This window comes from Notothenia rossii, assembly GCF_949606895.1.
Source record: "Notothenia rossii genome assembly, chromosome: 10".
NCBI lineage: Eukaryota > Metazoa > Chordata > Actinopteri > Perciformes > Nototheniidae > Notothenia > Notothenia rossii.
In genome coordinates, this window is record NC_136908.1 from 55,106,790 (window position 1) to 55,124,035 (window position 17,246).

General features: G+C 40.2%; 1 protein-coding gene across 1 annotated transcript; it reads left to right on the forward strand.

Moving 5' to 3' along the window:
• Positions 1 to 393: 393 nt before the first annotated feature.
• aldh1l2 (aldehyde dehydrogenase 1 family, member L2) lies at positions 394 to 16,280 on the forward strand. Its single transcript, XM_079655718.1, has 23 exons — positions 394 to 608; positions 2,001 to 2,145; positions 3,510 to 3,744; positions 5,616 to 5,781; positions 5,967 to 6,068; positions 7,103 to 7,192; positions 7,800 to 7,934; positions 8,095 to 8,220; positions 8,369 to 8,460; positions 8,688 to 8,835; positions 9,005 to 9,124; positions 9,217 to 9,344; positions 9,692 to 9,842; positions 10,027 to 10,097; positions 10,190 to 10,295; positions 10,446 to 10,533; positions 11,208 to 11,301; positions 11,394 to 11,493; positions 11,607 to 11,705; positions 13,173 to 13,338; positions 13,708 to 13,813; positions 13,895 to 14,094; positions 14,468 to 16,280. The coding sequence occupies exons 1-23, from the start codon at positions 561 to 563 to the stop codon at positions 14,521 to 14,523; spliced, it is 2,772 nt and encodes a 923-aa protein (XP_079511844.1). The 5' UTR covers positions 394 to 560; the 3' UTR covers positions 14,524 to 16,280.
• Positions 16,281 to 17,246: the final 966 nt, after the last annotated feature.

Here is a 17,246-nt window from a genome sequence, read left to right on the forward strand (position 1 = left end):
TCTCAGGAAAAATATTTCAAATATATATAAAAAAAACACCTGGCTAATGTCTGCTTAAAGACTCTTCTGTTTGTATTCGTTTTATACGAGTATAACATTTTTTTAAGTTAATATCTCATCTTTAAAATCTCTCATATGTGTTTTAATTACGTCTTTTTGAATGATTAAAGCAATTTAGCAAACAATTTAAACATATAACCAATGATTGACTCCATTTGTTTGCATTTCTGCAGTAATCATTTATAAACTCGTGAAAATACAGTCAGTTTTAAGACGTTATGCATTCCCACACATGACCGCGCATTGGAGGTGATAGCATGGGTGAAGCGTTGGCAAACATCACATACATAAGCACCGCGTGAACGCGCACGTACGATGCACGTACTCAGGCTGCTGCTGTCGAGTATAAGCTGGCTGTGGCGTGCCCTGACAACGGCCACTCCTCTGACCACACACTCACACACACATATAGAGGAAGGTGTGTGTGTGGCCAGCAGCAGATTCTGCAGCATTTGGATTTTATTTTTAATATTTTATATAATACACTAAACACCGCCATTATGTTGTGGAAAGCGAGTCAAGTCTTAAGGAAATTCTCCACCTCGTCCGTGAGTAACGCTTCTTATTCTGCACCAAAGAATGAATGGTGCCTGTTATACTTGCATTGATAAAAACATACCGGTGAATACTGAACGCATGTCAGGTCGTAGTGTAGAGGACTGAGCCAGGCTCGACTCTGATTACGGTTCATTGAGTCACAGTTGTAACGTTGTAAATAGTCACTCCATTAGCTACCATATTTAAAAAAAAACAGAGTCATGGATGGTGTATCAGTGCCACGTTACTGTGCGATCCACTCTCTCACTGCTACTGTACAAGATATGGAGGAGTTGCATCAGCATAGCTCCACTGTACCGACAGCGGCTTAGATACGATCATGCTGGGCTGCAAACAGCTACCCATTCATTGTGATTACTTTGAGGTTGTAGCACTGTCATTTCCACAGTGTGCTGGTTGGAATATATGGCTTTGAATGCATCATAAGTCAGATGCCAGCTTCGAGTACTTGACAGGACCATTAATCTGAGCATGGGAAACCTGAAACCTCCTTCTCTCACACATGTGCTGTCACAGTCAGATTGGAGGGGGCCACTTGAATTTCTCTCAGTCTAGATTAGGGCTGTGCACTGTGTGTCAACCAATAGCTTTTCTCAGAGTTGGTTTTGAGAAATTTGACAGCTTGAATGACATTTGGGCCAGGGGTGGAATCGTAATTTGAAGGGTCCTGGGACAGGCAAGAATGTGCCCCCCCCTCAATCCCACCCCTATCTCGTTCAGTTCACGCTTTTAAAATGCACTCATATATGTTTTATATAAGGCTGACAATTCATTGAATTTCTTGCTAATAAGGTGAAAAATGTATTACCATTTTTAAAAGGAGTTAATTGCTTATTTAAAGTGCAAACAAAAACAAACCTTTAACTACAGTTTTTCATGTGTTTCAATCTTTGTAAATTGCAAACAAAGTTAATAACTTTGGGGTGGTACTGTGTGTCGGATACAACCATTAAGCTGAAGTTTATAGACCAAACAATGAGTTGATTAATAAAAATATGTTTACATATAAATTACAAATTAAATGATACTTGTGTAGCACCAGTAAGTAAGTAAGTCTTTGTAGCCAGTAATGAAGTTGTTTGCAGTAACTTAGTGTTGGTTCTTTTGATGAATAACTGAAGGTTTGACATTGCTCAACTTTAGTTCATGTATTAAAGGTGCATTCAGTGGATTTATATGTCAAGGGGATCAATGAATAATTACAGTTGCATAACATTTTTAGAGTAGAGTTCAAGAAAATGTGTTGTTAATCCTGTTCTCCAGAGCAAAAGCTCTTTGAACACACAAAGTTATTGAAGCGCTGTGGCTTGAATGAGACAACTAATGCAGATTAACACTGGGTGAAGCTGAAACTAATGTTTTTGTGTTCTCTCTACCTTCAGAATTACTACCAGAATAAGCTGAAACTAGCTATAATCGGCCAGAGCTCGTTCGGCCAGGAGGTGTACAGCAACCTGAGGAAGCAGGGGCACAAGGTGGTGGGTGTGTTCACGGTCCCCGACAAGGATGGCAAGGCAGACCCGCTGGGTGAGTTTTCTCCCATGTGTTGTTTCTGTCTATCGGTCGCCTCAAAGCCAACAGTCTCTTGGAAAACTGGTTAGAGTGACAGCTGTGTGCAGTCTAGAATGGCACACAGCCATTTCTTCTATTGGGATCTTTAAATTCCTTTTAAAACAATATGTGTCATTGTTTTTCAACCAGACACATTTATTTGCTTATTGGCAAAGTTATAGCTGAATAGTAAATAGTCAATATAACAAATAAAGACCTATTTAACACAAGAATTACCAACGTACATTTGTCCTTGTGTATAAATAGCTCCTGGTTCCATTTTAATTAGACATTGAGAGATAACAAATACATGGAAAGGAATCAATGCTTTGAGTTTGCATTATAAATAATTGGAAAGAAAATGTTGGATGTGCCGGCCTGTGATGATCCTCCGTCCTGGGTGTGCGGTGGGTCATCGCAGGCCTGTGCTGTGGCTGAGGTAGATGCGTGTTAGCTCCACAGTGCCCCTGCACAAAGACGGGCCTTTACCCTGCATTAGCTGCGCTATAGTGGCTCCATTGTCTGTGTGGGGAGAGGCCCTGTGTGGCCCGGAGATGCAGCTCTGAGGTGAAAAGTCTACAATCGAGCCGCACTCTTTGATATGATGCAATCTTTCCAGCAAAAATCCTCAGCAGCAGCTATCCTCCGCTGCCTCTTGACCATCCTACTTTAAGTCAATATTGAACTATTTCCTTTCTTATTCACTGTACCTTTAAGCTGTCCTGCCTACTAAACAACAAGTGGAGGGAGGTCAATACTGAAAAAGTACTTAGAGACACAAAATGCATATTAAGCGTTTGTCTGTGTTATACAAGCAGTAAGTTTGTATTGGTTGATTCTTTAGGATATGAACAATCTACTATAGTGTCTATTCATGCAATGAAAAATAAAAATACAGATAAGAATAATAAAAAAATGTTGATATTGATAAGATATTCATTTAGGAATGTTCTGTTAAAAATATTATATATTTCTTATGGTATATCAAAACAGATATACCTTCCCACAATATTTTGAAACGTTAAGACTATATCTTATAGTGTTTGATAATATCAATTTAGACTGTCAAATCTCATATCTTAAATACTGCAAAGTTTCCAAAAAGGTCCTAACTTGTGAAATGCATTGCAAGTTTGATCAATTATATAGATATTATAAATAAACTGAAGTGTGGAGAAGAGCTTGACCAATGAGCTGATATTATTTCTAAAGAAGCTAGGAAATCAATTTAAACACTATTGCTTTTAGGGTTAGGGCTCCAACCATGAACTACAAATTTCCCGTTGCAATTTATTTCAGGTTTCTGAACTATACTTATAAATTCTCCTTTACTCTTTCAGCGGTGGCGGCAGAGAAGGACGGGACGCCGGTGTTCAAGTTCCCACGGTGGCGAGTCAAGGGGAAGCCCATCCCAGAGGTGGTGGAAGCGTACAAGGCTGTGGGCGCCGAGCTCAACGTCATGCCCTTCTGCTCCCAGTTCATCCCCATGAACGTAATCGATGACCCCAAGCACGGCTCCATCATCTACCACCCCTCCATCCTGCCCCTGCATAGAGGAGCGTCGGCCATCAACTGGTGAGGAAGAGGGGAGGGGAAAGGGGTGAGGGAAGAGTGGGTGATAATATCCTAAAATAATATATCTTTGATATCACACATCGAGCAGGCGTTTAATAGGGAGCAGACAGTACATAATATTGACTACATGACAGTATCACTGCTTTTCTGTGCTTTTGGCTCACTGCCCACATAGATGATCAGTAGTAAAGAAATTACAACAGCGACGTTCACATTCCTAACAGTCGTTAGGCGCAAACAAGTCTGGGTTATCAGTAAATCAACTTTTTTTATAATAAATTGTCTTTAAATTACTATGTTGGGGAAAGTCCACAATAAAATCATCTTCTGGTAAGAAATGAACACATATGAAAGTTAAAACAAGGTTGTGCTATTGATTTAAGAGTCAAAGAATTCAAGAATAATTGCACCAACATGTAAAACCATATGGGATCAAAGAACAGACATTAGACATGTTAATTACAACCCGTAACAGCCATATGATAATAACCTGACAATGGCCACAGTAGCAACATGCTGTTATCAAATGCTAATATACACAGGAACACCAGATATGTGTATTACAAGCGTTAAGAAACCTCATGGTCACAGCCAATGTGAGGCCAGAATGAAACGCTTATTGAAACCAAATATAACTAAAAGATGGAGTTTTGTTGAATTGTGAAATTCGATTATAGAAATGTTTCCAATAACTTTTAAACCTAAAGAAATGCATAATACAAAACAATGTAATGTTTTGTTTTGGTTGGTCGCCTGTAATGGCAGTGTATCCCATTTTTGGATTGGTTAGCAATTGTTTGTCTGCCAGAAGCTGTTATAGATTGACTTTTTATACAGTTTTAATCCACATTTTTACAAAACACTCTTCAGATCTTGGACATTTTTGACTATCTATCAAAAACATCGAGACGAATAAACACAAAAAGAGAAAATACATGTATACACAATTAATAAAATGAAATTAAAGACAAAGATTGCTATAAATTATTCCAATCAAAAGACAGGCTAAAATGTGTATGTTCAGATAGCATAAACAGTGACATTAAATACCACATTGTTTGGCATACAAATATTCTGGTATGACCAGTAGCCTGCGGTAGATAATTTTAACTAACCCCTGATCGATATTCGATATTGTGTTGGCTAATTTGAAATTGTATCACTGGCTAAATGCGATAGCTTTATGAGTCTTCTCTAGTTCTCAACTTAATTTTAGCCTGTAACCATCCCGTTTGCTTTAACACAGCTGCTACGCAAAAGTTACACAAGCTAGCTTACTCTTTAATAGCTTGTGAATTGGACTTCAAAGAAATAAAAGTCAATAGTTCACATGCCCTCTGTTTTCCGGTTTCAGGGTGGAGCTAAACAGTGTTTGCTGCTTTCTGTCTGTGTAGCAGGAAGTTTAAACCAGTTCGGTTTGACCCAAAGCCGCTGAAAAACTGGTTTCCTTATCTCTCCCTCTTGCTTCCTTTTAGCACTGTCTAAATAAATAGCTTCTGTTGGTTTGCAACGGTAGAACACAACATGTTTAACTGTTTGGCAGTGGTGACATGCTACCAGCTGCATAAATGAATTGAAAGTCAGAAGATATAGTGGGATGAGGAGAGTAATTACTCTGTGATGTCTGTCCATTAACTATTATTAAAGCTAAAGCCAGTAGGTGGTTAGCCTAGCATCTTGCCTATGGGGGCCAACTGCTAGATTAGCTCTGTCCAAATATTTTACAGTCATCAAAGTTTTAAAATGAGTCTGTATTTCACGTTTCAGGTAGTGAAAACTGAATTGTGCTAAACTGTAGTATCTTTGGTTAAAGACACTGTTTGCAGTCTCTGTAAAACTTCATTTGATTTTTGTGTTTTATGTTTTACAAGGACCCTGATCCATGGTGATAAGAAGGCTGGATTCTCAGTGTTCTGGGCTGATGACGGACTGGACACCGGACCAATCCTGCTGCAGAGGGAGTGTGCTGTGGAACCCAACGACACTGTGGACACACTTTACAACCGCTTCCTTTTCCCAGAGGGCATCAAGGCTATGGTAACCATCTAGAATTCAATATTTTTGCATGAAGTAATCCTTTTGATCACATTAGGACTGTTATCAGGAAGAGTGTGTTATCAGCATGTATTTACATACAGGCTTTTTGAAATATAATAATCTATCAAGTAGTCGGGACATATCGTCATACTCTTTCCCATAAAACACACTGTTTCCTGGTGCAGGTGGAGTCTGTTCAGCTCATTGCTGATGGGAAGGCTCCCCGGATTCCCCAGACAGAGGAAGGAGCCACCTATGAAGGCATTCAGAAGAAATCCAACGCCAAGGTGAGAGCTCTCACTCCCAACATGCTGGATCACCAGCTGGGCAAAGTGGCGTTACTGTCCCAGAGCATTTTAAAACAACAAAACTATAAATTTGTTCTCACAAATTCAAGGTAACACCGGTTAGTAATTGATACAAATTGTCCATTTGTGGGTAAAGTATTACTTTAAAGTAGCTCCTACATTCTCACCTGGTTCTTAACATTGAAATACAAAGATTTGTACATTTATAAATGAATCCTTGTCTAGAGTGTATGCATTGGAGCAACACTATGTTGCTGCAGCGATCTGCCTTAATGTAGCAAAAATCTAAAAAGCTGCATTACATTGATGACTGGATTTACAGACAACGTATGTCGGTTAAAAGTTCTGGTATGTGTGAGTGACATTTTTAGAATTCTAAAAGCTGGATCTATTTATTTTTATCTAGTTATTTTGGGGTCAAATACAAATATTCATTAAGACCCTTTAGACCCTAACTTATCTTTTGTTAAACCTTTTTCTCTCATCACTCAAAAATTTGATGATTGTTCTCTAATAAAAAAATAGTTTTTCAAAAAAATCTTGGAGACTGTAGTATTCCACAAGCATTTGGGCAAGGTACTTCCCTGAACAGTGATGAGGCACATTATATACATCTCTCCATCTAAAGGTATTACTGTGCCGAAGCTCAGGGTGCCACGTTTTACACACACAGCATGAATTCTGCTACTTTTAGCTGTTGGACAGCTGCTTCAGAGAACTGCATATAAATGTACTGCTGGCCCAACATGTGTTCCAGGGACAGAGTGACTAGTGTTTATCTTACAAGAGTAAAGAAAGAGGTGGGGCCGGTCTTAGCTGCTCTCTGATTTGTCACTCATAGCCACGTTGCTGGCACTGTGTCAAAATTTGCTATTCTTAGTGCAGCATCAGCTTTCCACGTGTCTCTCACCAGCTGTTGGGCTTCCCTCTCATTCTCAGAAATGTAGACGACCTGATCTGAAAAGGAATTTGAGTCGTCAGCATTTTGACTGCTGTGTCTTTCTGTCCCTCAGGTCAACATGGCCCAGCCGGCTCAGGCCATCCACAACTGGATCCGCGGCCATGACAAAGTCCCCGGAGCAACCACTGTCATCGATGGTCAGGTGTGTTTTCTGGAACACAAATGCAAAACACACACACACACACACACACACACACACACACACACACACACACACACACACACACACACACACACACACACACACACACACACACACACACACACACACACACACACACACACACACACACAAGGTCAGACTTACAGAGGTTTGGATGGCTGATAATGATTCTGACATTCTACGGATGAGTTGAAATGCACAGCTTTACAGGGTGGGATCAATAAAACCAGTTAATAGAGCATCTTTTCTTTTCAATCCTCTTTTTAATAATTAAATGTAAATTACTTTTCATAGCATTGACATTAAAGGTCATCAAGTCTATCATCTATTGGCACCTTGTTAATTTTTTTTCTAGTTTTTTTAATATACTTTTTTTTCATAAAAAATTGCAAATAACATGCTATCAGCAAAAATACTAATGAAGGAAGTAAAGAATGTCTTATCCACCAGACATGAAATAAGAGTCGCAATTTACAAGACCAACTTGTCTTTAAACACATGTGCTGGACAGCAGTATATAGTAAATAATGACCTCAAACCCACAAAATATTGTTTTTTAAGTGCTTCTCTTAATGTCCCTCCTTAGACTGTGACCCTCTATGGCTCGTCCATGTTGGGGGGGTCTGCACCAGCCGGTCAGCCCCTGGAGATCGAGGGGGCATCGCAGCCCGGCCTGGTGACCAAGAACGGGCTGGTGCTGTATGGAACAGATGGGAAAGCTGTAAGTGTCTCTATCACCTGTTGTACGACAAAACAAATATTAAGAGTAAACAAAGGAAGCGCTGGGCGAGCTTAGCAACGCTCATGCCGCTGTTAGCTGATAAGTCAATTACAGAATGAGTTGACCCCCCTGTATTTGATCCATCCTGTTTATTCATCAGCTCCTGGTCAAGAACCTGCAGTTTGAAGATGGGAAGATGATCTCTGCTGCGAAATACTTCTCCTCTGGGGAAAGCTCCAGTGTGGAGCTGACTGATGATGAAAAGAAGATAGCAGAGGAGATCAGGGCAAGTTACTGGAGTTTGATTTTGTTTAGCTGATTGTGGCTGTGCAGGAGTTTTGTGGTCTCTTTAATGATGATATTAATCTTGACTGTTTTAACTTGGTGTTTGACCCAAAGCCGATGCTGATTTAGAATCCTTTCCTTTGTCACAGAACATCTGGAAGGGTATTCTCAGCAATGTCCCCGTCGTTGAGGACACCACAGACTTCTTCAAGTCCGGAGCCGCCTCCATGGACGTGGTCAGGTGAGGGTCGTGGCTAGTGCGATAATCAGTCAGAAATGACCAGAGTGTGAGTGGACCCTTTGTTTCTTTTAGCAGATGGCACCTTGTATGGCAGCCTCTGTCTCTGTAAGAATGGGTGAATGCTGACTTGTTTGTGAAAAGGCCTTCAAGGGGTCATAAAGACTGGAAAAGCGCTTTTTAAATGCAATTAATTTAGCTAAATATATATCTGAAATCTCTATGTCCAGGCTGGTTGAGGAGGTGAAGCAGAAGTGTGCCGGCATCCAGATGCAGACCGAGGACGTGTACATGGCCACTACCTTCCAGGACTTCATCCAGATGTTTGTCCGCAGGCTAAGGGGAGAGGACCAGGAAGAAGAGTTGGTCGTCGACTATGTGAGTCTCCCACTTTGATGTCTTAGTGAAGTCGAACTGTGTTCAACAGTTTGATATTTATTTAAATGTGAGATCCTTTAATTTAGCTTCCAAATCAGACTGTCTTCAAAATTGTAATGTCTTTCATCACTCTTCTGATTGTGGAATGTCACTGCTGTATTGCACCCAGGCAACCAAAGAGATAAACAACATGACATTGAAGATGCCATACCAGTGTTTTATCAACGGCAACTTTGAGGATGCTGAAAACGGCAAGGTCTACGATACCATCAACCCTACTGATGGATCGGTGAGTCACATGGACATACGGCCATATGAACCCACACCCACAGAACATGTTCTTATTTTGAAACTGTGTGTGACCATTATTTCTTTCTCCAGGTGATCTGTAAGGTGGCCTACGCCTCTGTGGGTGATGTGGACCGGGCTGTGGCTGCTGCCAAAGAAGCTTTTTATGAAGGACCCTGGGGCAGGATGAACCCCAGAGACCGAGGAACTATGCTTTTCAAGTGAGTAGCTCCACATAGAGGCCTAAAGTTGTATTACATAAATAAGCAATCAATCCTGATTATTCAAAGCCTGAAGAACACGGGCCTGCTTGTACATTACATATGTGCTCTCAAAACACCTTTACCAGCAGACAAAGGGACTCTAGAGCAGGATTCAACACTTACGAGTTAAAAATAATAATTCCAGAATAGATAGGTCAGATAGCTAATAAGATAGTCCGCTAACTTTACCTCATATCCTATTTCGATACAGGCAGTGAAATGTTGGATTAGCAGTATCATTCTATGCCTGTGCAACATAACTTTTTAGAACAAACCCTCACACTGTCCCCTTTGACTTCCTCCAGGCTGGCAGACCTGATGGAGGAGCACCAGGAGGAGCTGGCCACCATCGAGTCCATCGACTCAGGCGCTGTGTACACGCTGGCCCTCAAGACACACGTTGGCATGTCCATCCAGACCTTCCGGTACTTCGCTGGCTGGTGTGACAAGATCCACGTGGGTTAACATTAAGGCACACACACACACACACACACACACACACACACACACACACACACACACACACACACACACACACACACACACACACACACACACACACACACACACACACACACACTGTGCAGAATTGATAAACACTGATTTTAATATCAGAGGTGCGTGTGGTTCTTTGTTTTAGGGCAAGACGATCCCCATCAACCAAGCGAGGCCCAATCGCAATCTGACCTTCACTAAGAGAGAACCTATCGGGTAAATGCTCTAAATTGACTTAATGCTGCCCTGTATTATTTAAATATAATGAATGTATTTACAGAGGTATGTGTGTGTTGTTTCTGCGTCAGTGTGTGTGCCATTATCATCCCATGGAACTACCCTCTCATGATGCTGGCGTGGAAGAGTGCTGCCTGCCTCGCAGCAGGAAACACACTTGTTCTTAAACCTGCACAGGTGAGAACACACACTCTCGTTTTAGTACACCAACTGTTTCATTTTTAGGTACATTCACCTTTTTTAAGACAAAGCACTGACCAAGGTTGAACTACTTACTGTGGTCTCAGAGGAGGTTGTGTCTCAAACATCTCTCTAAATATTTTTTAGGTCACTCCATTGACGGCACTGAAGTTTGCTGAGCTGTCAGCGAAAGCTGGTATTCCAAAAGGAGTCATTAACATTTTGCCCGGCTCAGGTATGAATACAAATACAGGTTTCACATAGTCTAAAAAATGTGTTTATTTATTTATCAATCATCTGTGTCCTTCATGTCATAATCTCAAATACACATATAGACAAAAAATCATAAATCAACAGCGCACACGTTTTATAAAATGCAAATTTTTAAGTTTACGTGCATCGGATTAAACAAAAAGTCCAAAAGCAACAATTAATGTGTTTCCAAATCCTAAATCCAAAACCTGATATTTTAGTCCTCTGTCCATGAAGCATATGTTCTTTCATAAGCTGCCAGAAATGCTCACTAGAGCACCAAATGTGGATGAATCCATCCATGAAAATAGTCCCCGGAAAATAAATGAAGCATTTAGTTTCCATCAGTTTTACAAACTAAAGAATTTAACTGTTTATTTGTACTTATTTATAGATTTATCAGACAATATCAAGGGATGGACGGACAAATTGTTGGTCTATAGTAATTGTATGCGATTTGTTGACAATTACCACTTTTACATAAGGATATACAGCTTACCTTCGATACCTTGTGCTGTTTTCTGTGACACCCTATTGTGACAGGGAGAGAATAGGAATAACTCAAATGATCACCTTACTTTGATACTTTTATCTTTAACTTTGGAAATTCCCTCATTGAACCATCATCTTTTCTCCTAACCCTTTTCTCTCTACAAGGTGGTATGGTGGGACAGCGCTTGTCTGACCACCCAGACATCCGCAAGCTTGGCTTCACTGGCTCAACACCCATCGGCAAACAGATCATGAAGAGGTATGACCTGAAACTTAATTACTCAGACTCAAACATTGTTACTGGATTTGGTAAAACTTCATGCCTCTTTTTTCTTTGATTTCCTGTCGCAGCTGTGCGCTCAGTAACCTGAAGAAGGTGTCTCTGGAGCTGGGAGGGAAGTCGCCCCTCATCATCTTCAGTGACTGTGACATGGACAAGGCTGTTCGCATGGTGAGAGCCTAGTGAGAGAGTGTCAAGGTCTTTCAGTGAGCTCAGGAACCAGCCATAAACTCTGCGTCAAATGCCTTGCTCTTAATTCTGTCTGTGTGTGTGCTGCTCCACAGGGTATGAGCTCGGTTTATTTCAACAAGGGAGAGAACTGCATTGCTGCTGGACGTCTGTTTGTGGAGGAGTCCATTCACGATGAGTACATCAGCCGAGTGGTGAGTAAGCCAAACACCAGAGGTGGGGGACTCGAGTCGCATATTTTTGGACTTGAGACTTGCTTGACTAACATTGATAAAAGACTTGACTTGACTTTGACTTGCTATTCATGACTTGAGACAGATGACTCGAAACGACTTTACTTTTGAAAATAAAAATATTTGCATTTGTTTTTAGGGCAATGAAAAAAATATATATATACTGTATCTCGTTCGTACGAGAAAGTTACCGGAGCGCCAAGTAGGAAGTGGAGCACACAGGAGACAACCGTTTCATTGCAGACTGTAATGTTTATGTTGGGAAATGGCAGTGCATACATTATTTTAGATATATTTCAAACTCGGACTCTCATCCACTTCTTGAAATCGCTACAGCACCAGGAGGCAGCGGGACGTGGAACTCCGCTTCTGAGAAGTGCAGCACCAGCGCGCAAAGAGCTGTGCCTTTTACGCAACGCCTTCACTGTTGACTTTCATTAGAACAGCTAAAGAGCGACCGCAGGCTGCTACGTTTAACCACACACACCTCTACACACATCGAACTGCCCGATTAATCCCCCTATTTCTCGTTTTATGAAGGAGATGTCCGGTCACTAAGGCGCATGTGTGTGTGTGTGTTTGTGCTCTGCTCAGCTCTGTGTGTGTATGTTTGGTGTGTTTATGTGTGTCCGACAACGGCATTTGTTTTCAAATTACCATGAACAGTAATTTACACGCATCTGTCCAACTCCATATGTATATGTGGTTGTTCCCAAATGAAAGAAATGTGTTTAATCTTAATGTCGCACTGTCTGCACACAAACACATATCATGCGCTCTGGTACATTATTATTATTATACACTATTATTAATACACTATTCCGTTGTATTGGCTTTGATGCAATATTTGTTTGTGCATAGACACAGTTAGGAAAACAATGAGACAGTGTCAGGTGGGAGCACCTTGGACAGACCATGGAGGAATGCTGTGACCCTGCTGAAGGGGAGCCAGGGCAGGAGGCTCAACATGTTGATTTAAAACAATTGTGTTGTACTCCTGTTTTCATTTTAGAGCCCTATTAGAACTTATAGCGTTATCATTTCAGCGCCCCACTCTCCATTGCTGTTTATGTTGAAAATAAAACAAAACTTTTCATAACCACAACATTTTAACTGATTTAAATGTGGAAGCTGGGGTTATTCATCAAAATTTCGTTGGACTTGTGACTTGCTTGACCTGAGCAATGACTTGACTTGCTTGACTCTCACCACAGTGACTTGGGACTTGCTTGAGACTTGTAGGTTAAGACTTGAGACTTGCTCATGACTTGCACATGTAAGATTTACTCCCACCTCTGCCAAACACTGACACACCCTCTGTCACTTCCCATAAAGCAGTTTGATTGTGTCAAGTTGAGCAGAAGATACAAAAACATCATTATGAGTCAGAAAAATATCTTCTGTATTTCTCCACCATTTCCCTCTAAGGTGGAAGAGCTCAAGAAGATGAAGATCGGAGACCCTCTGGATCGTTCCACAGACCAGGGCCCACAGAATCACAAAGCCCACATGGACAAGCTGCTGGAGTACTGCGAGGTCGGACTGAAGGAGGGGGCTACGCTGGTGTATGGGGGCAAACGGGTGGACAGGCCAGGTAAAACACACAGCCTCCCTCAGGCAATTGGCTTCTACACATTATGAACAACAGCAAAATGTCTGTGGTTCATTTTCTTTACAGTCAGGTCGCATTTACACACACACACAGGTGTATGTTTAGTAACAGTTAGCTTTAGCCGTATTTACTGTGACAACTCTGATTTTTTTGTATAGCGAGGAGAAAATGTATCGTACATTTTATAAACATTACAGACAGGTTTTTATTTTAGATGTTTAAGTTTTTCACTTGTTGAATTTGTTTGAATTTGTTTTCGTTTAAGCTGTCTGTTCTTGTTTTCGGTCTTCTCTGTTGAAGTTTAGCATCATGTTAGCATTAGCTTATCATCCAGTGGTCGTGTTCCTTCAGGTTTCTTCATGGAGCCCACTGTGTTCACTGGTGTGGAGGACCACATGTTCATTGCTAAAGAGGAGTCCTTCGGCCCCATCATGGTGGTGTCCAAATTCAAAGAAGGGTGAGTCTTGAGATGTGTGAGAAAAAGAGTGTCTCACCCTGGTTGCTGCAGGGTTGCCTCTAACCGGTTACCTCTCTACAGCGATGTGGACGGCGTGCTGCGGAGAGCCAACGACACAGAGTACGGCCTGGCGTCAGGCGTCTTCACACGCGACATCAACAAGGCCATGTACGTGAGCGAGCGGCTGGATGCTGGGACGGTTTTCGTCAACACCTACAACAAGACCGACGTGGCTTCCCCTTTCGGAGGCTTTAAGCAGTCTGGCTTCGGAAAAGACCTCGGTGAGTAGAGACGTGGGGTTGGAAGATTAGAAAGTTGTGTTACTGTCTTAAATTGACTAATTAATCACTGTCATTATGACTATTTAGAATAATCAAGTTGTTTATGCATCATGTCCAATAACAACCTTAAGGTGGCGACAATAGTTCTCCCATCAAAGCGAGAAATTGATTAAATCACAACTTAGACCAGTGTTTCCCCACACTGGATAAAAAGACCAAAAGGCTTAAAAGAAAAACAAATATTTTAAATACTCTTTCTAGATTCAAATACTAGTTATTTCCACCTCTAAAAGTCAGTCAAATGAACACCTTGTTTGGTTGAACTGTTCTCGAATCAGTGCAGTGATTTTTGTTTTGCTGTTCTGATCCACAGGAGAGGATGCTCTCTTGGAATACCTCAAGACCAAAGCAATTACCGTGGAGTACTGAGACTCACTGACCTCCATCTGAACAGGAAGAGACTCGTCTGCCTGCCTCAGTCAGACATCCAGCTTCATCTAGCATTGCTTCTGGACAGTGTGTGTGTCAGTGTGAATGAGAGAAGAGCCAAAGTTTGGACTACGCGCCTGTCTGTTCTTGGCTTTCTACGTAAAAAATGACATCATGGACAAGGAACATGTGTGGTTTATACGCGTCTGTGTATCCACACACAAAACCCAGAGTTGGACGCCTAATGGGAGCCGAACTAGCTCTGATTGTTCTCAAGGTTGCAGTTTTAAAGGATTGTGTTTTACGTTAAAACACCACATTTTCAACCTGAAACCAGTTTTCCCTTTATTATCAAGAATCAATTTAGTTAAATCATCTAAAATCATGTCTTTCTCATTTAATTGTAATGCTGCCTTTGTATGATTACTTAGTTAAGGAATGATCATCTACACAAAAACGTGAATGTTGAAGCTTGTGTTCAGTAGCCAGTGGAGAGAATTGATCATTGACATAATGGGAAAACAGGATTCAGTTCAGAAAGCCTGAGTTACATTAGAATAATTTATCTGCATAAAAGTAGTTTTTAAGGGAAATCTTATCTCAAGGTCCATTTCAACCCCATTAGCAGATTTAGACAGAGTTCAAGGGTAACTTAAGGGTAGTTTGAACTTTTAAGTTTGTTTTACGATCTCAATCAGGGTGGGGAGAGAAGTGTGCACATGTAACCATGCCAACAGTGATGTCACAGTGTACTGACACACCCTGGAGTACATCACTTCAAGAAACTGAAAAAATTCACTTTCACACAAACAAACTGATAGCAGGAAAATAAGGGATTTTTCACAATGTTTTATTCTTATTGATTCAATAATTAAGGTCTTAATGAGAAAGTTTGTAAAGAACCATACTTTTAGAATGATTTTTGTACATGTCAGTTATATTTAACTTTTTAGCTGCTTCCTAGCGTCATATTCTTAAAGAGGCAATATTATGCTTTTGGGGGTTTTCCCTTCCCTGTAGTGTGTTTTTGTGCATGTAAATGGTCTGCTAAGTCCCAAATCCCTAAGTCCCCTCAAGAGGGAGTTTCTCAAAATGAGCCCCTTTAAACTATGTCATGAAAAATCATTTTCAAAAGACAAACATTCAGCAGTGATGCTAGTTGTTTCTTAAATTAAAATGTTTTTTTTTTACAGTTATCAAATCAAATCAATTACACAGCTTAGCAAAATTGACTTTGATAGAAATTACAAACCGAAGTTACTCATGCTGATGTATTATCCTCATATTTCAAATTATATTATAAATGGTTCATCTTTATTTCTGTTTGTACTTAGAATTTACATTTTTTTTATCAGTATTTAATTGTCACAATGGCAGCCATTTTTATTCTATCTCCATCACACACACTCTAGTTGTTAACATCATGTCTTCATTCTTTAGACATACCCTGTTCCCCTTAGTAAATTTGACTTTTGTAAATATGTTTAGCAATAGAGGGAGAATACTATTTGATATATTTTTATCAGACAGAGGAAGACTGTATGTTACAACTCTATGATATATTCTTAAAAGAGACCAGCTAGATGTTTTTATGCATCACTAAGTGAAGAAGTACCCATATTATCATTAAAGGCAGGAAGGGCTAAGATGCAAGTGTTTTTTTCTCATTCTTGGTGGAAAAGGTGAGATCTTCCCCCTCAATACATCTTCAGCTGGTACTGTCATACAATGGTGAATAAACTTTGATTTGAATTTGACTGTGAAATGCTGATACTAAGAACGCTATTTTTCTACATGGTGAGAGGAAAGAGGTTAAATTCAACACACACAGGGTTATGTGACATAGGAGGAAAAGCGCTTACAGCCCTGATAGTTGTCATGCTGTATAAATAATTGGTTCAGTCCATCTTAAGATCATGGCAGGCTAAAAGTGAAAGATATTTTAGTTGAAATGGATAGATTTCTATATCCTCTCGCACTGATTTGTGGTTCCATGGTGAGCACTCTGGACTTTGAATTCAGTGATCGATGGATATAGGTATTGCTTGATGGATATTGCCCATTATAAAATGATTAATCAAAGTGCTTTTCGTCCAGTAGACAAAACAACACATTCCTTCCAAGCATTTCAGAATATATTAGGGTAATTGCACCAAAACCTTGCATTATCCCCAAGCTTCAAAGATGTTACACTGTGAAGAAAACTCTTTATATTACATGACTGATCTACCAACACAATATTGCTGCAGCACTCATATTCCAAGAAGGACTTGTGTTTACCTCAAATTACCTCCTTGTCCTTCCATAGAAAAATATTACATGTTGAAAAAGTGTGTTTGTATGAGAGACCATACATGTTGCACACTTACATCAGACTTCTTCCTCATGCTATTTCCAATATCTGATGTCATTCATAAAGTTTGAAATATTTTTGTTTTATCTATCATCTAATAGCACTTCAAATGGTTTGTCTTTTTGAAAAGTTCCTCCTTTTTTTATCTCGTTTCTTTATCGTTGAAAGCACTTTTTGCTTTGGATAAAAGCGTCTGCTAAATGAATAATAATGTAGTGCAATTTAAAATGACATGACGGGGTCTACATACTCTTCAACAGGGATAACAATATAAACTGCAACTGTGACGCATTGTCCTGGGGGGATTACATCATTACATTTCAATCAGGTTTCAAGTGATAGCATGTAAACCCTGAAATCTTGTCAAAAT

Bases quoted from the DNA above. Each gene is read 5' to 3' on its own strand.
- aldh1l2 (XM_079655718.1), top strand. From the start codon at position 561: ATGTTGTGGAAAGCGAGTCAAGTCTTAAGGAAATTCTCCACCTCGTCC. The intron at 3,745-5,615 runs GTGAGGAAGAGG...ATGTTTTACAAG, and splicing joins GGAGCGTCGGCCATCAACTG to GACCCTGATCCATGGTGATA. The intron at 13,814-13,894 runs GTGAGTCTTGAG...ACCTCTCTACAG, and splicing joins GTGTCCAAATTCAAAGAAGG to CGATGTGGACGGCGTGCTGC.